The sequence below is a fragment of the Typopeltis vanoorti genome, chromosome 22, assembly GCF_054136105.1.
Source record: "Typopeltis vanoorti isolate ZY-2024b chromosome 22, IOZ_Tvanoo_1.0, whole genome shotgun sequence".
NCBI classification, from domain to species: domain Eukaryota; kingdom Metazoa; phylum Arthropoda; class Arachnida; order Uropygi; family Thelyphonidae; genus Typopeltis; species Typopeltis vanoorti.
In genome coordinates, this window is record NC_143570.1 from 98,854,803 (window position 1) to 98,882,118 (window position 27,316).

Sequence of the window (27,316 nt, forward strand, 5' to 3'; positions counted from 1 at the left end):
TTTCACATCTTAATCATCCAGGTGTCTACCAGATTCCGTGCTCTTGTGGATTATCTTATTTCGGACAAACGGGAAGATCTGCCTCTATTCGGCTAGAAAAACACCAATCCTATATTGAATACTTTAAACCTGAAAAGTCTGGACTTGCAGAATATGCCATCTTCACTAGACACAGAGTTCATTGGAGAAAGACAAGAGTTCTTCACAAAAGTCAGTTTCTTATGGAATGCCTTTATAAAGAAACATGCGAAACTCTACTTCATTCTCCTAACTTAAACAGATCCGATGGCTTACGTCTATCCCCTTTATGGGAGATAGTATTTTACAAATCAGGTAATCTTTCCTAACTTTTTGTTGTATTGATTTTTTTTTTTAGGAAATTTATTGACCGTTTTAGTTATCTTACACCAGTTACTTAGGTGGCGCTTTTTGGATTTGTCAGTTATTGTTTAATTTGAGCTTAATGTATTGAAGATGCCTGTGACACACAGGCAAAAATTATACTATTAAATAATCTTTGTATGCGAGTTTTTTTCTGTTATTAATTTTGTATTGAAATGAATATCTCATTTAACAAACAAACCCTTTGGCTACTTGCAAACTGGTGTCAGTAACTGTGTTAAAGGGTAGTCCCTGTAGCAGTCAATTCTCAAAACTTTTGGAATGTAGCTCATATTGATCTAAGTGAAGACTACCTGAAAAAAGTAAACATATCTTCATGACTAACTCTACAGTCTGGGTAATCAGTATAAAGATATAGCCCAGTAATAAATAAATAAATCAGTGTTAAATAAATTTGAAAGGACAAGTGGATGAAGGTGCTAATTCCAAAAAAAATCCCTTTTTCATAAATCAAAACTTTTGCATGGAAGAATGCATTAGGTGACATTAGATCTTTACACCATTTTCCTACATAAAATCTATACAGAACTTTTGCAAATAAAAGCTAACTGCAAATTAAAGAAAGTTAACTTGCATTTCTTTGTTAATTGCTCAATGGTCTGCCTACTGATTTCCTAGATCTGTTAATCATCATCAATTTCCTGATATGGAAATTCCTGAATTTCTTGGTTTCAAGATTACTATGACAGAACTACATGATTAAGTTTACATTATCAATCTCCATTCAACAATTTTCCTCCAAATCAATCTATTACTTGTGAGTGATCCAATATTGTCATATCTAAAATTTTGTGCTTCTAAGGCTTCTGACTGAATCAACCGACCTAGATCTTGATCTTCCTTTTGGGTCTCTTTCCGGCCATCTTGGCATCTGTTTTGCTAACCTTTTCTCTTTCACTCTTTTAAGTGGCCAAACAACTTTAGATTAGCTCTGCTAACCCATTCTTGAATGCTAATAATGTCAAGTTCCTTTCTAATATCTTCATTTTTAATATGATTCTGTCATTGATGCCAGCTGTTCACTTCCTGTTATCTTTCTCAGAACTTTCATAATTGTGGTCTCTAATCTTTAAGTGCTGTATTTTTAACCAAATTCTCAGATTCAGAGCTTAAAACTGGTTTGAACACTTGTATACTGCTTGGTGTTTTGGTTAATTTCTCTCTTATTCCATATAAATTTATTCAATCAGCTCCCCACCATATCAGCTTTGCTTATTCTGTTGTCTATTTCCAGATTTACTTGTCATCTTCACTAAAAACTGTGCCTAAATATTTTACTTGTTCTAGGGAGTAGTGAATGAGTAGAATAGGTTGCCAGAGTCTGTTGTGGGTCCCATGACTGTGAATAAGTTCAAAGCAAAGTATGATAGATACTGTACAAATGTTGGATAGTTCTTGCCATGTTTAGGCCTCCCTCGATGAGTATAACAACTCCTTGGAGTTACCCGTAATAATAATAATAAAGGATCTCCATTCAGAATGGCGCTGAAGTTTTCTATGTTCCTACCTATTTTTATAGTTTTGGTGTTTTTATTGTGATTTTCATACCAAATTTGTTAGAGCTCTCATTCATTTAGAGAATCCTGGAGACTTGCACTAGATGTGTTTAAGAGTACAATATCTGCATAAAGCAGAGAGCTAAGTTTGACATCTCCAATTCTAATATCAGGCTTAATGCCACTTTCTTGCATAATGTGACCCATATAGATGATTGAAGAGTGGAGATAATGTGCATCCTTGTCTTACCCCTGATTTTGCATTAACCTATCTTCCTGTATTTCCTTCAGTTCTAACCGCTGACTGAAAAATTAAATATAGACTAAGTATTGTTCTATATAATGTTCCATTCATCCCATAAAACTATTAGTGTTCCCATATAACTGGACACCTTATCATATGCCTTTTCCAGATCTACAAAACTTAAGAAAAGTACAGATCCTTGTTATATTCTCACAATTTCTCAACAATTTGTTTTAAAGTGAAAAACTGATCTTGACAACCTCTATTTGGCCTGAAAACCTAGCTCGTTCTTTCCAAAGTTTGTCTTCCACAATCTTTCTCAACTGCTTTTCAAGTATGCTTACATAAATCTTACCTGCAACACTTAGTAGAGAAATTCCTCTGTAATTCTCACATTCAGCTTTATTCCCCTTTTTATTCCCTTTTATTCCAACCATCAGGAATTCAACCTTCTGATTGAATTATGCAGTGTAACCACTGCAAAATTTTAATACCTCCAATACTTAAGCATTTATGGTTGAAATCATCTACTCCACCTGCCTTTCCAGATTTCAAGTTTTTGACAGCTTTTTCTATCTCAAGTATTGATGTGTATTCCTCTTGAAAATTTTCTTGTACAGTTCTGTCATCACTGCTTGGTTCGTTTAACAGTCTTTCAAAGTAATTACTTCAGACATCTAGAGCAGGGGTGCCCAACCCTATGCCTGCGGGCACCATGGCACCAGTGGACCAATTTGTGTGTGCCCGCCGTTGTTCAACCATGTGCGGTATAGTTTGAAATAATCATGCAACAATTCATAGCATGTTATATGATGCATGCGTTAATGACACATGAAGTATTAAACGCATACAATGTAAAGCAGACGTTTTACATTCCAGTTTACAGATGTTCATTCCAGTTTAAGAACTAGAATATCATCATATTCTCCTAATTATGAAGCACTGGCCAATGAAATGCAATGCCAAAGATCACACTAACTTACATATATATATTTAAATTTTTATATAATGTAAACTTTTAAGTAATAAAACATTGGATTATAATGTAAACTTTGTATGTATTCATTTAACAAAAGAATTCAAAAAATTTGCTTGAAAAAATAGATGGTGCCATCGCTATACCGGTATTTTAGAATGTGCTCTAGGAAACCAAAAGGTTGGGAACCCCTGATCTAGAGACTTAAAAATTATATTTTGTAACATGACACCTTCATCCATTCTTCTCTTCATTTATTTAATCATATACTACAGGATATTTTTTAACCATGAGAAAGAAATTGAATATCAATTTCTTTCTCATGGGCTTATACTAATCAGTTTCTTTCACTTCATATTCAGGCATGATAGCAATTCAAACTTTTGTAATAAAGATGCAACTTACTCTGCACTAAGTAGATTTTATTTGCTTAAATTCACATTCAAAACACAGAAGAAAATATACAGAAAATAATTTTACAGGAATTAGTTTTCATAGGGTACTTCAAATGGCTTTATAAGTTACTTACTATTAGTTACTATATTAGTTTTATATATATATTATAATATTATAATATATTACTATATTAGCTTTATTAGTTACTTCTAATCTAAGTGCCACTAAAAGTGAATCTAAAATACATATGGAATGGAATGGTTATCAAAATGTATAAAACCCACATTTAACAATGAAGGCAATTTAAGTTCACCAATTACATAAGAAATATCACAAAACACTTAAAATATGTACAAAACAATTAATATGAAAGGCACTAACTCATTCTTGGTTAAATATACATAAACATATTTAAACTTTTATTGAAACTATTATAAGCAACACTGATGATTTCATTGAGGTATTTGCAACAGTGAACTTCAATAAGCATCTTTTCATTCAGACAATTTAAAAATATATATATTATATTGTTACTGTGTATGCATTAGTAATTAATACTGCAAGCTGAAACACGTGACTGCTTTAGCTATTGCTTCACCCTTAACAGCAGTCTTTGGTGGGATGCCAATATATTGTAAAACACGAAACATTAACAGGATTACATGCTGACTTCTTTGTGGAGATTAACTAGCAACAATGTTTGTTATGTTTAGAAGACATGCATTTTGAATTCTGTTAAATGAAGACCTTTACGTGAGAAGTATTTCTGTGGCAACATTATCTGGTATGATAAAGTATTTGCCTGAAAGCATTTTCTATATACTTGGCAAAATCAACCACAGAAATGCACATACAGTATAAGTACTGTAGTAGTCCCCCTCCCCCATCCGTGGTTTCAGTTATCTGCGGTCAACCCCAGTCCAAAAATATTGAATGAAAAATCGCAGAAATAAACAATTTATAATTACATCAGCAAAGTGGATATTAGATCCAACATTATTTCAAAGCCAAATGTTTGTAGAAACTATGAAAGTTTCGTAAGATGACTTGAGAGCTTACGAGAATACAATCCTCGAATTTCATAGGTCCCCAATTTAAATGGGTTAGTAATGACATTACACAAGGGTAACTATGGATACAAAGGGACATTGAAATGCATGTATGTGAACGCAAGAAGTATCAGGAATAAGGGTAAGGAGTTTTTGGCCAAAAATTATTGGCATCACTGAGACCTTATTGACTGAAAATGATATAGTTATTAATGATAGCTGCAGAATTACAACCAACAAAATTAGAAGTGAAAGAGGATATTAGGTCTCAAGGAAATGGTTCATTTAGGCTGTCTAGCGTGAGACAGAGGCAAATAGGACAAAATAGGTTGTTGAGTGCTGCTATAGACCATGGGGTTTACAGAATATGTAGATGTCATGTATCAGCAAATCAGCACAATGAGTGTAGGCCAAACAATTATTATGGAAGACTAACTATGGGGACATCAATTAGAGGGAGGAAAGGGGCATAGCAATGGGATTTATTAAGTTGCTAAGGGATAATTACATGACACAACATGTTATAAAGGGGGACAAGAGGTTGGAGGGTGTTGGATCTGAAAACAGCATCAGATGTATCCATAATCAAGGTAACCTCTGCCTGCAATTGGGGAGAGTGACCGTGCAGTCTTGTTCTGGGAAGTTGCCAAACACGTGGAGTTCTCTATCAAGAAGGGGTTTATGTTCAATTCTAAGGCTGATGATTATGAGAGACTCAGGAGTTATGTTGGAACATTACCATGACTTGAGAAGCTACAAGGAAAGAATGTCAGTAGTGCATGGCAAGTGGTAAGAGATTGCTTGAGGACAGCAGTATCAGACTACATACCGAAGGTAGTGAGGGTAAACCAAGTTAAAATGAAGTGGATGATTAGGGATATAAAGCAAGAGCTGCAAAAACAAAAGAACAATGTGGAGGAAATATAAAGAAAAAAGTGATCAGCATACTCATGAGCAGTACAAAGTGCAAGCAAGAAGGGTGACCAGCATAGTAAAGAAGGCCAAACAGACTATGAGAGAGAATTAGCCAAACAGGCCAAAGTAAACCCAAAAGAGTTTTTTCATTATGTAGCAAGTAAAAGGAAAAATGACTACGGTAGGGTGACTTTAAATAATGCTCATGATACGAAGGCGACTGAACCAAAAGAAATAGTTAAGTTGCTGAGTGATCATTTTGCAAAGGTGTATCATCCAGGTGGTGATTTTATAGCTGCTGATGTTACAGAGATGCATATCAACATTAAGGTGTTCAGCACATTAAAAAATATGAATGTGAACATAGAAGTGGGACTGGGTGGCATATCATCCTGTGTACTATGTGAATGTTCAAGAGAATTGGCATTGCCTCTGACAAAGTTGTTCAATCTAAGTCTCATCTCTGGCATGGTTCAAGGGAGTGGAAAGAGAGTAAGATAAATTTGCATAAAGGTGGCACCAAGACAGAGGTAGCAAACTGCAGACCAATTAATATATCAGGAGTGGTTGTTAAAGTGGAAAAGTTGGCGAAAGGTAAAATACAACAGTCAGTGGATAGGGATGTAATACTCTATAGTTGGTAGCATGGCCAACTACAGTTACAGATACAGAATACTGCATGGAAAACTATTATGAAAACAAGTAAAGATAAGGAATTATTATCTCTCTCTCTTTATAAGGCTATGATTCAGCCACATCTTGACTACTGTGCACAGATTTGGTCACTTGGATTTCTTGGGAATCAGGCAATGTTCATAAGGATTCAAAGACAAGTGACCAAAATAGTGACAGATCTGTGGAACCTTCAAAAATTGATGCAAGTAAAATTTTCAACATATGACAAATACAGAACTAGGACCCATCCATGGAAGTTGTGTAAGAGTGTGGTTAATAGGGACCAGATTTTTTTTTGCATGGAGAAAGTGGAGAGTGAGTGAAACGGATTGCCAGAATTAGTTGAGTTCCTTTGAATGGATTCAAGGAGAGGTATGATGATTTGTGTGTATAATGGTTAATTTGAGTCTCTGGACTCCATGGAGATGTCTTAAAATAATATGGTGAAGGTCTAGGCTCAACTACAGAGGATGACATGACAGCAGGAGTGAGCTTTTTTGATGAATTTGTATATTGCTATTACAAATTTTACAGCTTTCATCATTCTCCTACTCTGTTAAATCTCTCCATATTAGGATTCATTTCCTTACTGAATTATCTGCACTGCCTTAATAATAAAGACATCTGCCAATTTTTTTCATGCAAACTTTTTGTGGACTCAGCTTCCACTTCTTGTTCTGCTTTTTTTCCTCTCTCTCTCCTGCAACTTTTGCTACTAGCTCTATAAGGTCTTCATCTGAGAGCTCTTCCACAGCTTCCAGCAACTGATCTATATCTTTATTTTCAGCTTCCAACTGTTTAGCTGGCAGCAATATATCGTCACCTGTCTCTTGTAAGGATAAGGATGGTCTGTGTTGAATCCTGTGAATGTATGAACATATATTTTCATGTAGATTCTTTCGATCATTTATACTCTGTTGCAACTTCACTCCATGCTGCATTTACGAGATATTATATTCATTCCAAAAGTCTGAGGATTTTTCACCCTGAGCAGCAGCAATTGTCTGAGCAAAAAGTATTGCTTATTTAAGTTATTTAATTCTTAAGTTATTCTTATTTAAATTATTACTTCCTTCATGACAGCAATAACACCTTGGTCCATGAGTTACAGGAATGGAGTAGCAGTGAAAGTGTTAATGGAATGGCTGTTGTAAGTTGCATATGTCATAAGTTGAGGACTGACTGTATACCTTTTTTGAAACTATAACTTTTGAATGGAAATCGCTGCCTGAATTTGAGACAGCAATTTATAAAAGAATCTCAGTGTTCTTGAGAAGATAATGCTTTCTTTATTTAATTCAAAATAATCATCTGGGTATATATTCTCTCTCCCTCCCTCCCTCCCTTTCTTTGGTTGATATTATCCAAGAACATTATATATAAAGAACATTACATAATACCATGCTCTGCATATTTTCACTTAAATATACTGCATCTCCCTCTGCTCAAGATATTTTGTATTTTTATATACAATTTCTGAAGTAAAACAGACAAATTCCTTTTATTTCTGAAATTAATGATGTTTCTGAAAATATTAATGTTGCATTAACAAAAATGTCATGTTTCTTATTAGACTTGTGAAGAGACATGTTAAATTATGTATTCGATTCTGCTATGCATGCATTTCATTATTACTCTCATGTGAAGAGCTCAAATATATATCTGGAAATTTTGATGCTCAGATGCATGGTCATTGCTTTTACACAATCGTTAAAGATATGAAATATTTTTAAAGAAGCACATTTGATTCTTAAGATAGCAACCTTGCAGGGGTAATAGGGATAGTTTGTTAAACTAGTTTGCTATAATGAATCATTTTCTATAGCAGTGGTTCTTAACTGGTGTTCCCCAGAATACTTGTGTTCTGCAAACTGGTTACGGCATTCCACTGGTGAAAGATGTCACATGACACAGTCCTGAGTGTAATTGGTTACTCTGAATAAAAATGTCGAAGGAATTATTTCCGTTATAATTTAACAATTAACAATATTGGAAGAAAAGATTTCAAGTTACTTTCCTTCCTTAAATACACACAATTATGACTGGATCCAAAATCCATTTGGCACAGTTAATACATCAAGTTGTGAATTTGTTACAAGAAGAACAATTAGTTACCTTGTCAATGGATTGTACTCTAAAAATAAAATTCTCTGAAATAACTCTTCAGGAATTTTGGATTTTTGTCCAAACTGAATACCCAGCTCTCTCCAAAGGAGCACTGAAAATTTTCTTACAGTTTTCAACATATTTATGTGAGCTCGGTTTCTCAATATTAACCCATATAAAAACTAAAAAGCGCGAAAGACTTACTAATATAGACAAAGAGATAAGGGTAGCTGTATCACATGTTAGAACTGATATTGCTGAAACCTGCAAAAGCCGACAAGCTCAAGTATCTCATTAAAATAAGTGTCATTTTTATAAAAGGCAAGTCCATGCATATGTTTATTGTTGACCCTAATGCTTTTGGTGTTCCCCAAATTTTTCTTATAATTAAAAGTGTTCCGTGACTTTGAAAAGGTTAAGAATCACTATTCTATAGTTTAAATTGTGTCTTTTGGGCATGGTCAGGACTTTTTGGTAGCATGTATTAAAGTTAATGAGATTGTTAAAATGGTGTTTGTTATAGGAGTTGAGTATATCAGAATATACTAACTCAAAGCAAGTCTGTAACCTACAGCCAGATAACAGTACATTAACATCATTTATTGTTATGAGAAAAGTAACAAGGGGTAATAAATTATATATTTTAAATGACTAGTTTCATCACTAACACCCTTACTGGTATGATTACTTTACTGACATCCTCAAGGTATGCAAAAACTGAGCACACAGCATAACACTAAACATGCAAACTCATTCATGTAATATCAGGAGATATCAGTGTATTCTGATCTGCAGGAAAAGTATGTTGGTTAAGAAGCTTTGCATAAGTATATAAGATTTAAAAAATATCAAACAATCACACTAAAAATTTCTACTCACTAACATTAATTACTAATAATGCTGATATAGAACATGTATATGTCTTTACAAATATTAAAATTAAAAGGGAAAAAAAAACACTAATTGCACTTTAAGTCGTACTAAGAAATAAATAGAAACTAGAATTAGTTCAATGATTGAAGGATTTAGAGACAATATAATAAAGCAGAAAATTATAAAAAGCTAGTTGATCAATTTATTACCATAAAAAAGAGAACTAGGATGTCACTAAAGATTCATTTTTCTTTGTGTTCATAGGACTTTTCACAAAACCCAATGAATGACAATTCATTGGTTTTTGTTTTCCCTGCTTGCAATGAATGACAAGCAGGGAAAACAATTCCATCACCTCCTTCATGACAATAGAACAATAATACTAGGAAACAAAGAATGCCAGTACAATGGGAGCTATTCAAAAAGAGACCTGAAAATACTTGTATGAGAGGAACTGAAACATAAGTACTTGTAAATTTGTGTGCATCTTTTTTTTTTTTTTAATTCTCTTACTTATCATAAAATATACAAGCACCACTTGAATTTTTGAATTTATATTCATTTTACAAAATACAATTTTCTACTTTACTTATTTTTTTTTTTCTTCTTATAACCCAACAATATTTGGCCACGGTCAGTTTGGGGTTTGGGCACACTTGTAAAAATAAATCCCAAGGAGGAAAAAAAATTCAACATTTGAAAATACACAAATTCAACTTTTGGCCTAGTTATAAAATCCCTGTTGACCAGTGTAATTTGTTATTACTAAGGGTCTCTTCAGTGAAATTTGAAAAACAATGCAACATGCAATTTCATATGATGGTAGTAAGTCCCCAACCCTTTTGTTTTGGAAAACATAGGTTTTCCTTCTACAAAACAGCCAGAGAACATATACAATTAGTAAACAAAAATATATTTAGGAAGTAGACAGTGTAGTGTGGAATAGCTTCCTGCAATGAGTCCTGGGATTCCATGGAGATGCTATACACTTAATAAGAGTCCAGGGCATTGAGTACTACATATAATGAGAAGGCTGTTTTTTGAGTGTTTCAGTATGTACAGTCATAAAAATGCTAAATATAGAAATAATATGTGGTAACAAAAATGTTATTTCATTAAAATGAGCTCATGTTAATAATGTTGAAACTGTGGCACACATTACTAATTTATAATTAAAATTAACATGAAATAACATGCTACATCACCACAAAATTACTCTTAACTAGGCTTGCAATTAGTAATATTCAATAAATAAATTGTAGCACATTTGTTTTGGGCTATTTTTTTTTTTTTAGGTATTTGTTCATTTGAATTATTGAATTAATATTCATTGGTCAAACACCAGAACACATCGTTCTTTCTTAATGTGTTGTGAAATGTAAAACAATATTCAAGTGTCAGAATAATAAAAAGCATTTAAATGAGACAGAGGTGAGGTTTGCATGATATACAGTAAAGTATAAATTACTGATGTATATTACTAAATTATTAAATGTCGGTAATATATTATTAATAATATTTAAGATTATTGCAGTTAAATGGTAAAATGAGTAAACTTAATTACCATATTTACTTTTATTAGATGGGAAAAATTTTCTTCTCCAAATGTTTAATAAAAAAAATCTAATAACTTTCGTTATAAATGGTTCTGAGTGTTTGCACTGAATAAGTTACATGGCTAACTTATATACAGCATAGCACGCACGCACGTACACACACATGCGCTGGATATGCTGTGAATGTTATCAAAGATGAAGTGGAAAAATTGAGCAATGTACACATTAGAGGAAGGAGCAAAAATTTATCTGAAATATGTTAAACAACAGCTTCATCCAGTAAATTCATAAATAACATTATACAAAAGCAGCTGCATCTGAAACATCTTGTGTAAATTGCTGTAAGCAGCAACTGCATGCAATATAACATATCTTCAACTGGCTTTAATTACTATTACTACTTCAATCTTAACAAATGAATTGAAATATTACTAATACAATTATCATGTGAAGTAATTTAATTTCTGCTAGAACATAAGAATTAAGGGACCATTCAAAAACTTAGTCTAATCTCCTCCATTTTTTCCCTTCTTATATTGAACTCAAACAAAAGATTGTAAAACGTATAGCACATCAGTGCTATGTATGGGAAATGTTGATGAAATGCAGATTTACATAAAAGGACCTAGGGGAAAATTTCCAGAGGTTAGTAGTCACCTTTTCCAATAATGAATTTGAGAAACATACAGGTGGTATGGCATAAGAGAAAACTTGCCATACTGAATAAAGCAATCAAATAAGAAAGTCTAAACATATATTGAAAATAACATTACATAGATTTGGTCATCTGGTTTTCAATATGATGTGGAAACATTAGAGAGAGTCCAGTAAAGAGATTGAGACAATATCAGTATTCTGGAATGCTGGCTGTGGAGAGGTTGAAGAAATGTGGATTGCAGAGTTTGGTGGAGAGGAGAAAAAGAGGTAATGTGATAGAGACATTTAAGTTAGAGAGGGGATTTTATCGAATTAATCCAGAGGGAATTATAAAAAGAGTAGAAAACAATAGGAAAGAACAAGAGGCCATCTCTGGAAGTTGTGTAAGAATGTGGTGAAGAAGGATGCGAGGAGTAGATTTTTTTACATGGAGAATTGTCAGTGAATGGAATGCATTACTGGAATAAGTTGTTAATGCAGGGAGTGTTAAGGATTTTAAGATTCAGTATGATAGATGTGTTGTCAAGTTGAATTAACCTTCAGGATGAGATTGTCGACTTCATAGAGGGTGTAATAATAATAATATGAACAAATGCTATAGTTCAAAATTAGAACCTTAAGAATGATAACAAAGAACTTTGTAAATAGTTGTTTTTATAAAATGATATGACCAGTATATTCTATATATACATAATTAGATAATCAACAATAGCTAAATACAGACTAGTGTGCTCATACACAAAGCATGAAACTAAATTCTGACATTTCTTTGGTTCAGAAACTGTGAAAGTGAAACAGTGGATGTATGTAAATAAACATATGACAACTATATTGGTACTTAAGTCTAACATACACTCAACGATATAGTCTCAACATAAATTCTCTAAGATAAACTCAACGAGAATTATATTAGCATTTTGTTCACAAAATGCATATTAAAAATTATTTTAGATACACACTATATAAAGAATTTTTTAAAATTTCAGCTATTCAGTAAATTTCACTGTTAGATTTTTTTCAAACTTTTTGGAAGAGAGGCTTATCTATGTAAACTGATGAATACATGAAATAGTATATACAGAATTTCAAACTTGCAAACATTAATAATATATTACATGTTTATAAATATCCATGGTATATATCCTGTAAAAAACTATTCAATGGAAGAAGTTTTAATAGTAACATTAACCATATAATAAAAAACGTTTTTCATTGTGCAGCATTATTTAAAACAATGTCATTAGCATAATTCAAAAACTATTTGATATAAACATTCCTTAAATACTATAATCAGAACTGTTGTAGAAAACAAAGCTGAAAGCAACAGTTCCAATTAATTCATAATTAAGAGAATATTAGCTAACAATCCTGAGCTTCAACAAACTTGTTTTGATTTATTAAAATACTTATTGCACAAAACTCTTGCAATAATATCTGTCCAGAATAAAAATAGACAACTGCAAAACAACTTCATAATAATCCTACACAACCTTCTGTAAAGTATTATCAATAACCATTTCTAAAAACTGTTCATAATGAAGGTTAACAATACCAGTCTGATGGACATCTTTGGTGCGAAAAGCATCAGTCAAAGATTTCAGCATTACACAGGCCTGAATAAAATCATCAAAGTCTATGTTACCTTGGCCACGGCGATCAAAGCGGCGAACAACTAATTCAGAAAACTGTACTGATAATCTAAAAATAATAAAATATTTCCCAATATATATATATATATAGTTATTGGAAGCAAAGCTTTTCAAAATCTCACAGATATGAAAAACATTTGTGAAATTCCAAAATTTTCAGATGAAAATACAAAACACAATTCAGCTTAATAAAAGCCTGTTTTCTTAAAAATAAAACACATGTTGGGCTTTATAAAAAGCACATAAAAACAAAGGAGCGTACTTCACCTTTCTACATCAGGCAGGCTCATTTTTGTTAATTTGACATTTTTAAAATGTCAGTTTAATTATTTTTTTTTTAGAAATTTATCAAGTATTTTTGAACTATCTCAAAGAAATATTTTTATAGAAAACTGTCAAAAAGAAATTAAGCACCTCTATAGTGTAGTGGAAGAATAAACTTAGATTTAAGTTTGTCCATATAAAGATTCCCTTCTTGTCATGAGGAAAGCTTTATATGGACTTTTTAGTTGAAAGTTGTGGGTTATGGGAATGTTAGAAGAGGAGAGAATAGGAACAGTGGAAGAGAGGGAATGAGAGAAGAGGAGAGAATGGAAATAGTAGGAGAGAGGGAATGAGAAGAATGCAAGAGAGCACTGGAACCAGGGATAGAGTGATGTCAGGAAGGCAGGTAAGTAGGGGAACACAGAGAGAAAGTGTTAGACGAGAGAGAGTGAGGTATGCAGGCGAGCAATTGAGGAATAGGGTGGTGAGAGATGTAATGTATGGGGACTCAATGATCCATGGTGTTCAAGATAGGATGCGTGAGGAGTGTTTGCCTGGAAGAACAATAGAAAGTATGGCTATGGCAATTAAGAGGGGTGAAAGAGATGATTATGATGGTAGGAACGAATGACTTGACAGGTAATGTAAATTGGGCAGCGAGAGATATGAGATTCTTGCTTGAGGTTGTGCAAAAGAAGACATAGAGAGGAAAGATAGTGTGTGCGTTGCCTAGGTATGATAATAAAGAGCAGTAATATTGAACAACATAATAGCTAGAATGTGTTAGAAGAGAGGATTGGAATATGTGGATGCTTGGAGGGTGTTTGAGGACAGAGAGGAATTGTATGCGAGAGACCGCTTGTGTATTTGAATGAGGATGGATGTAGGCATCTGGAGAGATTGCTGTTCTGAATGAGTCGATGCATACCCGAGTGGATAGTAGCAGGGGTGGCCTCTTGTGAGAACTGGTACTTGGGAGAAGTGGGACGACATCAGGTAACACTGAGCCTAGTCGAGTCTAGAGGGGATAATGCTGGGTATAGAAACAACAGCATTTTTATGCTTTACACCAATGCCAGGAGTATCCAGAATAAAGGAGAGGAATTGATGGTGCTGATAGTATCAGCCTGGACAAACATTATTGGGATCACTGAGATGTGGTTGAAAGAAGAGGATATAACAACAGGAATAAAAGTAGCAGGGTACAGCATTTTTTGGCAGGATAGGAAGGGAAAGCGTGGTAGTGGAGTACTGCTATTCATTAGTGATGACTTATGTCCTCTAAGAGTGGAGGCTTTGGAAGGCACGGACACTAATGATTTTGAAAGTATATGATGTGAGGTAGAAGTGGGCAGAAACAGGATATTTAGTGGGGCATTGCTACAGACCAAGGAGCACAGAGAGTGGGGACCAGGAGATGTTTAGACAGTTCAGCTTGGCAAGAGAAAGAAGAATGATTGTTATGGGAGATTTTAACTACAGCAGTATAAATTGGGGAGAGGAAGATGAATGTAGCAATAAGGGAATGGAATTTCTAGAATTCTTGAGGGATAAATGTCTTAGGCAACATGTAATAGAGGGAACAAGAGGTTCAAGAATTTTAGATTTGGTCATAGCATCAGAAGAGTTGATAATAACTGAGATGACATCTCTCCCACCAGTTGGAGAGAGTGACCATGTGGTTTTGACTTGGAAGATGAATAGACATGCAGGAGTATCAAAGAGATGGGAAGATATGTGGAATTAAAAGGCATGTGATTACAACAGTCTTAAACGTCAACTTGGGGAAGTTTCGTGGAGGGGGAAATAGGAGGGAAGGGATATCATTAGTGCTTGGGAAATTGTGAACGAATATTTGTTAGCAGCAATACTTAGCTGTATTCCACAAGTGAATAAGAGGACACAATTTGGAGTAAAGTGGATGACGAACAATATTAAACAGGAACTGCATGATGCAAAAAAGAGGCTAAGGAAGAGATATAAGGAGAAGGGTGGAGAGCAAATGCATGAAGAATATAAGACACAGTCCAGGAGAGTGACTAGTATGGTAAGGAAGGCGAAACTGGAATATGAGAAGAGATTGGGCCTATGATCCAAAGAAAATCCTAGGGAATTTTTTAGCTATGTGGCCAGTAGGAGGAGAAATGACTGTGGAAGATTGACATTGGTGGGATAAAAATGGGAACAGAGTGGGAAAATGGGAACATAGTTCCACTATGTCCTCTGATGCAGAGGATATAGTGGAATTGTTCAATAAACACTTTATTGGAGTATTTCATTCTGGAGGAGTCAATTTTAATACTAGAGGGATAGGGCAGATTTGAGGTTTAGAAGTGCAGGAGGAGAGTGTGTTCCAGATTCTGAGTACTCTGGATGTGAGTAAAGCTATGGGATTGGATGGTATTTCAGGGGTTTTAAGAGAATGTGCTCAAGAACTGATAGCTCGTTGACGTGGCTTTTCAATTAAAGTCTCGCTATGGGAAAGGTGCTCAGGAAATGGAAGGAAGGTAAGATAGTGCCATTGCATAAGGGTGGTAGCAGACTGGAAGTGTCTAATTATAGGCAAGTTTGTGTGTCATCAGTAGTTGTTAAGATCTTGGAGAAATTAGTGAGGGACCATATACAGCATTAGGCAGATGAGGGTAATATTATCTGTGAGACTCAACATGGGTTGGGTGCTCTTGTTTTAGTAATATGCTAGCCTTTTATAATAAAGTTACAAGAGCAGTAGATGAGGGAAAGGCAAATACTGCCATTTTCTTGGATTTAGCGAAGGCATTTGACAGGGTGCCTCATGATAAGCTGATATTTAAGTTGCAGCACATGGGTCTGGATGTCAGGTTGGTCAACTGGATTCAGAATTGGCTGTCTGATAGATATCAGAGAGTTGTGTATGATGGGGCAGTTTCAAGGAGACAGAGGGTTACAAGTGGGGTCCCACAGGGACCAGTACTGGGACCTATACTGTTTAACCTTTATATCAATGACATTGTCAGTGGATTGCAAGGGGATATTCAGTTGTTTGCAGATGATGCAAAGCTGGGAAAGGCTATTAGTAATAGTGCAAATGTGGTAGCCCTGCAAGAGGATTTGAATGAGCTAGATAGATGGGCAAATGAATGGGGGTGTCGGTTTAATGCAGCAAAATGCAAGGTCTTGAGGTTTGGGACACGTCGATGAAACACTGCATACTCTAATGGAGGAGCTATTGGAAGTAGGGAGAGAAGGAAGTAGGGAGAGACAAGAGATCTGTGGTTGATGATTGATAGAAACCTGAAATTTAGGGGACATATTGCAAAGGTGGTGAAGGTAACACAGAGGATTGCTGCAATAATGAGAAAGACACTGACCAGCAGATATAAAAGAGTTATCATTCCGTTGTATAAGTCTCTGATCAGACCACACTTGGACTATTGTTCTCAGATTTAGTCCCCAGGATTCGAAGGGGATAAATTAACTGTGGAAAGGATACAAAGACAGATGACAAAGATGGTTTCAGGACTGTACAAGGATAGTTATGAGGATCGGCTGAGGGAATGTGGACTGCAGAGTTTGGTGATAGAAGAAGGTGAGGAAATGTGGACTGCAGAGTTTGGTGGATAGAAGAAGGAGAAGTGATATGATTGAAACTTTTAAGCTGTTGAGAGGTGACACTGGGGAGTTCTTTCGCTTGGTTGAGCATCATGAAGGAGTGATGACAAAGGGCCATACCTAGAAGTTATGAAAGGAAACTGTGAGCAAGCAGGTGAGGAGTGGTTTCTTTGCATGGAGGGTGGCTGAACCATGAAATGCATTCCCTAATAGTGGTGAGAGCAAGAACAGTCAATGAGTTTAAGGAGTAGTATAATAGACTTTGTTCCTAAGAGGGACCTCCCACGATGAGTCTTGATAGATTTGTGTTTCCTCGGAAGGACCTCCAGAGACGAGTCTTTTACTCCATGGAAGTCTGAATAATAATAATAATAGTATATTGCATAGCGTGGATGATGGATTAAATACGGCACTAGCATCGTCATTAGTAGCAGTTGCAGGACATGTGTTGCTCAGATAAGTCCTTATTTTTTAGTAAATATTGGCGATATTATTGCAAATTACAGAACATACTTGCATAACAATAGTTGATATCATACATGCTCCATGCATTTTAATGTACGCGTTCTTCTGAATTTGTAAAAAATATATTTGTATTCGGTTTATTCCTTCATAAGCTGTTTAAGTTTTGTATCACTTTTATACACCCTGACGAGGCCAAACAGCCAAGTTGACGAAACTTGGTGTTTTTACTTTATTTTTGTTATTAAAAATCCTTCGGCCAACATACAACCCAGTTTATGTTCATTTCTTGGTGTTATTTTCTTTATTTTTGACTGTGTTGGTAAGTTGTGACTATTATTGAAGCAATATTATTTCAAATGTTTTCTACGCTATGCCACCAATGTGTATGAGAAAAATGGCAGGCCAAGACATCAAAGTTGAATGATATTAATATGTAGGATTTAGTGCGATGTAGCATGTTTAATGCATTCATTGCTGAGAACGAATGGTTTGTGGTAGTACAAGAGTAAGAATGGAGAGAATGTTTGTCGTAAAATGTTTTGTGAGAAGAAAAAAATAAAAAAAATGAAAATGCGAGTCATGTTGCCAGCAGAAGAATGAAGTGACTGATATTAAGGATATAAGTCAGGATTGTGAAAGTGTTATGGAAAATCTGACAGAAAGCAGTGAATGATAGTGCACAAAATACAAATGAGTTTAAAGGAAGTGGATGAAAATAATAATGTGGATGATGAGATACCAGCGTGGAAAGAAATTACACTTTTATGCAGACCCCTTCACAGGATAAGCATGAGCTCGATCGACTGGAGAAATGATTGGCTTGGTGTACAGCAGAAGGGAGAAAGAAAGAATCAATGGGAAAAGCATCAAAGTGCAAGAAACTGGGAAAAAATAGAAAGTATAGCATGGAGAACTTGATAAGAGGCATACTTAATGAGAAAGTGATAAAGGCATCTCCTAGATTGAAGATAAAGGATGTTAGTGAAGCTATAAGTTGGCAGAAGAAGTGAATGAGTTAATTGTCTTAGCAGGCACAATGATTTGAAAGGTGAGAAACATGCAATGAGAGAGGATTCAAAAGAGCTGTTGGAAAAAGCAAAAATGAAGAGTAAGAAAGTAAAGATTGTGAGTCTGCTGTCTCGGTTAATAGGACAGAAATGAGAAGAAGGTCTGTGGTTGCCAATGAAAGCATTGTGTAGAAGGAATGCTTTATAGATGTGTGGAGTAAATTTGAGTAAACAAAAAAGACCTGTACATGCCTGATGGACTGCACTTGAATGGTTTTGGAGTTAGATACTTAGAGAAAGTGTTGTTCAGTGAGAGCTTGGAAGTGCAAACCAGGGAAACTAGAGATATTAGTGAGGGGAAGCAATCAAGCATGTGTTTAGCCATCCCCAGAACAAATGAGTGTGAGTTCAGGAATGACTAAGGAAATAGCCATTGTGAAGAGCAGGGGTACAGTTTCCAAGGTTTTGAATCTGAATGGGCAGGTAATGACATGTAAGGGTAAATTGTGGGCCCAAGGATATTGAAATGCATGTACATGAACACCCAAAGTATCAGAAACAAAGGACAGGAGTTTGGGTTGATCAGTTTGACTTGGCCAAAAATTAATGGCATCAGTGATACCTGGAGTCAGAGAATGATGTAGTTACAGGGATAGAATGTAATGGATATTTTATTTTCAGGGAAGAGAAAATAGGGCAGGAGGAGGGGTATTATTAACAATAGCTGAAGAACTTCAATCGACAAAAATAAAAGTTAAGGAAGATTGTAGATGCAAGGGAAATGATTCATTTGAGGCTGATGTGAAAAAACAAAATATATTGCTGGTTACTGCTAAAGGCCTGGGGATCCAGAAGAAGATCTGGATAACATGCATCAGCAGATTAGCACAATGAATGCAGGCCAAGCAATTATCATGGGAGGCTTCAACTATGGGGATGTAGATTGGAAGGAAGAAATGGTACATGGCAAAAGAGAATTTATAATGCTTACTTAGGGATATAAATTCTATTTCGCCATGTGCCAAAACCTGAAACAGCATGTGATGGAGGGGACGAGTTGTTTCAGTGTTAGATATGGTAACAGCATCAGAAGACCTATCTATAACTACAGTAGCAACTCTACCCCCAATTTGGGAAAGTTGCTCCAAGTTGGTCAACATATGGAATTTCCAGTCAAGAAACAGTTTATGTAGACCTAGAAAGTTGATTATGACAAAAGGAAGCAACTTAGAGAAGCACAATGGCATAGGAAGCTACATGGAATGAATGTGATTAATGAATGTGAAGCAGTCAGGGATTGTTTGAGTAGGGTAGTATCAGACTGCAAACCCAAAATCAGGAGGATAAATCAATTAGGGATTACATTAGTAGATGAGTAGCAAAATAAAGCAGGAGCTGGGGGAAAAAAAGCACTGTGGAAGGAATATAAACAAAAAAAGGTGATCAGCATGCTCTTGAGCAATATAAAGCACAAGTAAGAAAGGTAACAAGTATGATAAGGAAGACTCAATCAGATTTTGAGAGAAAATTAGCCAAGCAAACCAAAGTGAATCCAAAAGTTTTTTTTTTGCTACATACCAAGTAAAAGAAGGAACGATAATGGAAAAATAACTTTACTCAGTGCTAATGGTAGGAAAGTGACAGAAGTAGAAGAAATAGTTCCGTTACTAATTGATCACCTTGCAAGGCAGTTATTTTTTATATAGTTAGTTATTTTTATACCTAATTTTTTACTTTATAGAATAATCAGTTCATTTACCAGAGAAAATCAAAAATTCTCTAGTATGATCTTTCACTTTATTTGATTAAAAAAAATGTAAAAAAAAAATGAAAAGTTATGGTAAATGAGCACATTTTGAAATTAAAAACTGTGCTATTTATTATTATTTTTTCACTGCAGGCAATATTCTGTAAACAAGATAAAAGCATTAGCAAGAATTTTCGTCGAAATAAAATTTTAAATTAAACGTTTCTGTGTTATGCACTTCACAAAACACACATATGCAGGGTAAATCAGTACACTAGGTTAACTGGTAAATGAAGCAAAAATCCCTTTAAATACCAGTCATTTGGCATTTTCCACTGGTATTTTGGTAAATCAAAAACATTGTTTGCCAGGAGGAACAATAGAAAGGGTGGCTATGACAATTAAGAGAGGTGAAAGGGTGGATGAGATGATTGTGATGGTAGGAACAAATGACTTGAGTGGTAATGTAAGTCGGGCAGCGAGAGATATGAGATTTTTGCTTGAGGCTGTACGGAAGAAGACAGAGAGAGGAAAAATAGTGTGCATGTTGCCTAGGTATGATAATGATGAGCTGAGCAGAAGAGCGGTGATATTGAATGGCATAATAGCGAGAATGTGTGACAAGAGAGCACTGGTATATGTGAATGCTTGGAGTGCGTCTGAGTAAAGAGAGGAATTGTATGCGAGAGACCGCTTACATTTGAATGAGGAAGGACGTAGGCATCTGGAGAGATTGCTGTTCTGAATGAGTCAGTGTGTCCCAGGGAGGATGATAGCAGGGGTGGCCTCTTGTGGGAATGGATACTTGGGAGAGGAGAAACGATGTCAGGTAACACTGAGCCCAGTGGAGTCTAGAAGGGATAATGCTGGGTATAGAAACAATGCCATTTATATGCTTTATACTAATGCCAGGAGTATCTGGAATAAGGGAGAGGAATTGGTGGCGCAGATAGCATCAGCCTGGCCAAAAATTATTGGGATCACTGAGACGTGGTTGACAGAAGGGGATATAATAACAGGAATAGAAGTCGCTGGGTATAGCATTTTTCGTCAGGATAGGAGGGGAAAGCGCGGTGGTAGGGTACTGCTTATGATAAGTGATGACCTATGTCCTCTAAGAGTGGAGGCTTTGGAAGGAAGTGAGACAAATGATTTTGAGAGCATATGGTGTGAGGTAGAGGTAGGCAAGACAGGACATATTTAGTGGGGTGTTGCTACAGACCCAGGAGTACAGAGGATGGGGACCAGGAGATGTTTAGACAGCTAAGTTTGGCAAGTGCAAGAAGAATGATTGTTATGGGAGATTTTAATTACAGTAGTATATATTGGAGGGAGGAAGATGCATGTAGAAATAGGGGAATGGAATTTCTAGAATTCTTGAGGGACAAATGTCTTAAGCAACATGTAACAGAGGGAACAAGAGATTCGAGAGTTTGGGATTTGGTTATAGCATCAGAAGAGTTGATAATAACTGAGATGACATCTCTCCCACCAGTTGGAGAGAGTGACCATATGGTTTTGACTTGGAAAATGAATAGACATGCAGGAGTATCAAAGAGACAGGAACTTATGTGGGATTATAATGCAGGTGATTATAATAGTCTTAGACGTCAACTGCGGGAGAAATTGTGAAAGAATATTTGTTAGCAACAATGGTAAGTTGTATACCACAAGTGAAGAAGAGGACACAATTTGGAGTAAAGTGGATGACAAACAATATTAAACAGGAATTGCATGCGAAAAAGAAGCTATGAAAGAGATATAAGGAGACAGGTGAAGAGAAGATGCATGAAGAATATAAGACACAGGCCAGAAGAGTGACTAGTGTAATAAGGAAAGCGAAACTGGAATATGAGAGGAGATTGGCCCTAAGATCCAAAGAAAATCCTAGGGAATTTTTTTAGCTATGTGGCCAGTAGGGGGAGAAATGACTGTGGAAGAATGATATTGTGGGATAAAAATAGGAATAGAGTGACTGATGCAGAGGACATAGTGGAATTGTTCAATGAACACTTTATTGGAGTATTTCATCCTAGAGGAGTCAGTGTTAATGCTAGAGGGATAGGGCTGGTTCGAGGTTTAGAGGTATAGGAGGAGAGTGTGTTTCAGATACTGAGTACTCTGGATGTCAGTAAAGCTTTGGGACTGGATGTTATTTCACCACGAGTTTTGAGAGAATGTGCTAGGGAACTGACAGTGCCTTTAACCTGGCTTTTCAATGAAAGTCTGGCTTCGGCAAAGGTGCCCAGGGAATGGAAGGAAGGTAAGATAGTGCCATTGCATAATTATAGGCCAGTCTGTGTGTCATCAGTAGTTGTTAAGATCTTGGAGAAAGTAGTGAGGGACCGTATACAGCATTGGGCAGATGAGGGTAATGTTATCTGTGAGAGTCAACATGGATTTGTGAAAGGCGCTCTTGTTTTAGCAATATGCTAGCCTCTTATAAACCTTCTTACAAGAACATTAGATGAGGGAAAGGCATATACTGCAATTTTCTTTGACTTAGCAAAGGCATTTGACAGGGTGCTACATGATAAGCTGATATTTAAGTTCCAGCACATGGGTCTGGATGTCAGATTGGGCAACTGGATTCAGGATTGGCTGTCTGATAGGTATCAGAGAGTTGTGTATGGTGGAGCAGTTTCAAGGAGGCAGAGGGTTACAAGTGGGGTCCCACAGGGCTCAGTACTAGGACCTATACTGTTTAACCTTTATATCAATGACATTGCCAGTGGATTGCAAGGGGATATTCAGTTATTTGCGGATGATGCGAAGCTGGGAAGGATTATTAGTAATAGTGCAGATGTGGTAGCCCTGCAAGAGGATTTGAATAAGCTAGATAGATGGACAAATGAATGGGGGATGTCAGTTTAATGGAGCAAAATGTAAGGTCTTGAGGTTTGGGAAACATCGATGGAATGCTGCATTCTCCATGGGAGGAGTTATACTGGAGGAAGTAGGGGAGACAAGAGATCTGGGGTTGATGATTGATAGAAAACTGAAGTTTAGGGGACATATTGCAAAGGTGGTGAAGGTAACACAGAGGACTGCTGCAATTATGAGAAGGACACTGACCTGCAGAGATAAGAGGGTTATCATTCCATTGTATAAGTCTCTGATCAGACCACACTTGGACTATTGTTCTCAGATTTGGTCCCCAGGATTTGAAGGGGATAAATTAACTGTGGAAAGGGTACAAAGACGGATGACAAAGATGGTTTCAGGACTGTACAAGGATAGTTATGAGGATCGGCTGAGGGAATGTGGACTGCAGAGTTTGGTGGATAGAAGGTGAGGAAATGTGGACTGTAGAGTTTGGTGGATAGAAGAAGGAGAGGTGATATGATTGAAACTTTTAAGCTGTTGAGAGGTGGTTACAGGGTCGACACTGGGGAGTTCTTTCGCTTGGTTGAACAGCGGGAAAGAGTGATGACAAGAGGCCATCCCTGGAAGTTACGAAAGGAAACTGTGAGCAAGAGGGTGAGCAGTGGTTTCTTTGCGTGGAGGGTGGCTGAACTGTGCAATGCATTGTCTGATGGAGTGGTGAGAGCGAGAACGGTCAATGAGTTTAAGGGGTGGTATGACAGACTTTGTGTTTCTTAGGGGGGGGGGGGGGCTCCCCTCGATGAGTCTTGACAGACTTTATGTTCTTAGGAAGGGCCTCCCAAGATGAGTCTTTTGACTACATGGAGGCCTGAATAATAATAATAATAATAATATTGTAATAATTTTGACTAATTTTTTAAAATATCCTGATCTGAACATAAACTGCTAGGACATTCTCCTGTCTGTGTAGTAATATGCTTATGTTAACTGTTGACTGCTTGCATTATTAGTTCAAATATTTGGCGATTTACTTTGTAGTGCTTGTAACTCGTAAAGTTACTATGTTCGTGTTTGGCTGCATCTTGCAATTGTATGTCAGGCGGAAACTTGCTTGACCTTATAACATGTCCCTTTGACATCTGGTGGGCACATTTTTATGACTTAAATATATATGGCATGCCAGTTTCAATTCAGCACTTATTTCTAAAATTAGCATTTGCAAACCATTACTCTGAAGTAGGATGCTAAGGTATTCTAACTAATTTAATGACACTTCTACTTGTTTCAATAATGGAATACTGTGAGTTGGCATAATAACTATAAAAATGGAGGTAAACTAACATTAAAATATATTTATTGGAGAATTTTTGCCTAACACTTAGTTGAAAATTCTACAATAAATAAGTTTTAACAAGTGAATTTTCTTCCATTTTTATAGTTATTACGTTAAATATTTTATTTGGCTTCTGTTCTGTGTAGTATGGCAACTGTGGGGGAATGATGCTTTTCACTGTACAGAGTCATAAATTTCAGTTCTCTAATTACAGTAAAGACTATTTACACTAAATACAATGCACTGGCTCTATATGCTATATTTAATGCTACAATAAAAATTTTTGCTTTCAGTTGTTCAGTATGATATCTTTTGTGGGAGATGTTTCTTCACTACATTGGATCATTTTCATTTCAGTACTAACTACCAAATACTAATACTAAGCTACCAAAGGCACTTTTTATTATTGATTAAATATACCAACAAAATATAGAATTCTCCTTAATTATTGGTTTTTCATATATCCTGAAACAAACAAACAAACCCTTCCCACTACTTTTTTTTTTCAGTTTTGATGGAAGACTTTTCCCTGTCCATCAAGAATATATTAAATGCCAAATAACTGGAAGGAGACCTCCACATTGCCTTCCAGGAATGTGGAGAACCAACTGGGGCTTCTCATCTAATGTCCACTCTTCACCTTCACGTGCTGCACCCTGTCAGTAGATATCTACTGGATACTGAATAAATGAGGGATGGGATGAAAATTTCAGAATTCGCTGACCAAATTATACTCTCTATTGGCTTCAACCACAAATGTATATGATGGTACAACATGATGAAATTTCATGCCAGCTGGAGCATTGCACAGTTAAGCAATTCCCCCCCTCCCACCCCACCAGCTATTTTCGTCAGGGAACCAGATTGAACAGTGACAAGTCAGCTAATGGAACAAACTCCAACTCAAAATCTAGAAGAAGAAGAATAAACCTGACATCAGAAGAACTGACGTTAGGAACCATTAATATAAGGAGTATTAACAGAAAGGAAATCGAACATGCAGAAGAAATGGAAAAGTACCAAGTGGACATACCTGGCATTACAGTGACATTACAAAAACAGGTGGATCTTACTAAATAAAAAGTATAGGATGTTATTTACAGGCAGCAATGATCAAGGAAAAGAAGCAGTAGCAAGAGAATTCAACACCAAACATAAAGATAAACTTCTTGATTGGAAGGCAGTTTCACAAGTTATCTGGGCAAACTTCAAAATGGGGACATGGACAATGACACTTATTTGTGCCTATGGTCCCACAGAAGGTTCTTCAAGGAAGAAGTGGAGGATTTTTTTTGAGACATTAAAACAGGCAGCTGACCTAAAGAAAATGGAAAAAGTAGGCCTTGTTGGAGATCTGAACAGGAGAGTAGGAAATGAATCCCACCAGTCATATAGGAACATTTTGGGAAAATTTGGAGAAAAGGGCAGAGCTAATAATAATGGTAAGTATTTCATGAACTTCTGCTCAGGACATGGACTAGTCATTACTAACACCATGTTTCAACATTAAGATGTGGACAAGTGGAGAGAAGATGCAAGAAATAAGAAAAGACTCAATGACTACGTCATTGTTGATAGTGATATCATAAGGTTGGTTGAAGTTACAAGACTGTATAGGGAATTTGAAACTGGAAGTGACCATGTAGTACCAATGAAGCACCAAGCAAAATAAAAATGGATATTGAAATCATGTTAAAAAGAACAGTATGTAAGACAGTTTTAAAAAAAAATTAAAGTTGAGCAGCTTTTACAGGTAAATTGTAAACTCAACTATGCAAACATTATTGAAAAAAAATTTGCAGAAGTTTGAAAACAAGAACCAGGGGCGAATGCTGGTCTTGAAATTCACGCTTGCTCTTGTTATCATTCAGGTAGTGAGAGGTATGATTGAAGTCTGATTAGCAGAATAATGAATTACACACACGTGTGTGTGTGTGACCATTTAAAACTATATATTTAGAAATTTATGTACATTTAATCATACAAATAATATTCTATCTTTTTCAATTTATCTACTTGAATACAAATTCTATGCTACGGTTCTTCTTTATGAACTGGTCAATAACATTATCATAAAAAGTTGGTTGTAACTTAATTTTCCCAAGCAACACGCACACTTGTAAAGGCTGGCTGAAGCTCACTGAATAGTGAGCTTCAGCCAGCCTTTATGTTGACTGTTATGTTGACTGTGTATGGCCTGCGTTTAAGCAACAGAGTGAGACGACGTGAAATGGCTATGCGCACGCATGAAATCACAGTGATGCTGCAAGGACATGGAAGCTCCTACAACCGAGCAAGTCAAGGTAGCTTTGACTAGACGAGCAAGCATCGCCCTTTGATACACAATGCAAAGCTCAATTATTGCCGCGCAAGCTTAAAGAGTCTTCTGTCTACAAAAATAAAATCCTAAATGGAATGCTTATAAACGCATGCATTTATTAACAAATAAATATTACTTCTTTCTCAATTAATGAGCTTGCACAGCAAGCATGGAGAATTCGCCCCTGACAAGAACCAAATCTTGGAATCTCATTGGCAAACTCTGAAGACGACATTAATTAATTCAGCTAGAAAGGTATGTGGTGAAGTTGTCTGCAAGGATAGAAAAATAAGAACACCATGGTGGACACAAGAAGTTAAAAAAGCAGTCCTGGAAAAGAAGAAAGCATACCAAAAGTTCTTGGCAAATTATTCAGCAGATGCCCTAAAAGAACAAAGAAAATGTAAGAGCTAAGCTGTGTGTAAGAGTAGCAAAACAAAAGTCATGGGAAGGCTTCGGTAAGAGTATGGAAGAAAAATATCAGGAAGGTGGCAAAATGTTCTAGAGGCCATTGAAGAAGTTTAGAAATTGAGGAAAGAGTACTGTAAAAGGAATCAAACTGGTAATTAGTTTATGGAATTAACAACGCATATAAAGTATATTAATTAAAGGTAACTTTAATGAATAACTTCTATATTTCGGCAATGTCACATTGCCATCTTCGGGAACATAAAGATATGGTATGTGCACTCAGGAACTAACACAAAGCAAATGAGGAAGAAAGCAAGAAACTAATATTGTTCCTAAAAGTCCTAATGGTGCCCTCTTG

General features: G+C 35.9%; 1 protein-coding gene across 2 annotated transcripts in view; it reads right to left on the reverse strand.

Annotated features, from left to right (window-relative positions):
* Window positions 1–509: 509 nt before the first annotated feature.
* Window positions 510–27,316, reverse strand: part of LOC150094586 (programmed cell death protein 6-like) — a 93,081-nt gene continuing 66,274 nt past the window's right edge. Inside the window, exons 5-6 of one of the 2 annotated variants that reach the window (XM_090412111.1) lie at window positions 12,898–13,043; window positions 510–695 (exon numbers count right to left, since the gene is read on the reverse strand). In XM_090412111.1, coding sequence (XP_090268237.1) covers window positions 643–695; window positions 12,898–13,043 — 199 coding nt within the window. In that variant the 3' untranslated portion in view covers window positions 510–642. Of the gene's footprint in view, window positions 696–7,513; window positions 13,044–27,316 lie in introns of those variants that run through there. The other variant, XM_090412110.1, reaches the window with a different exon arrangement.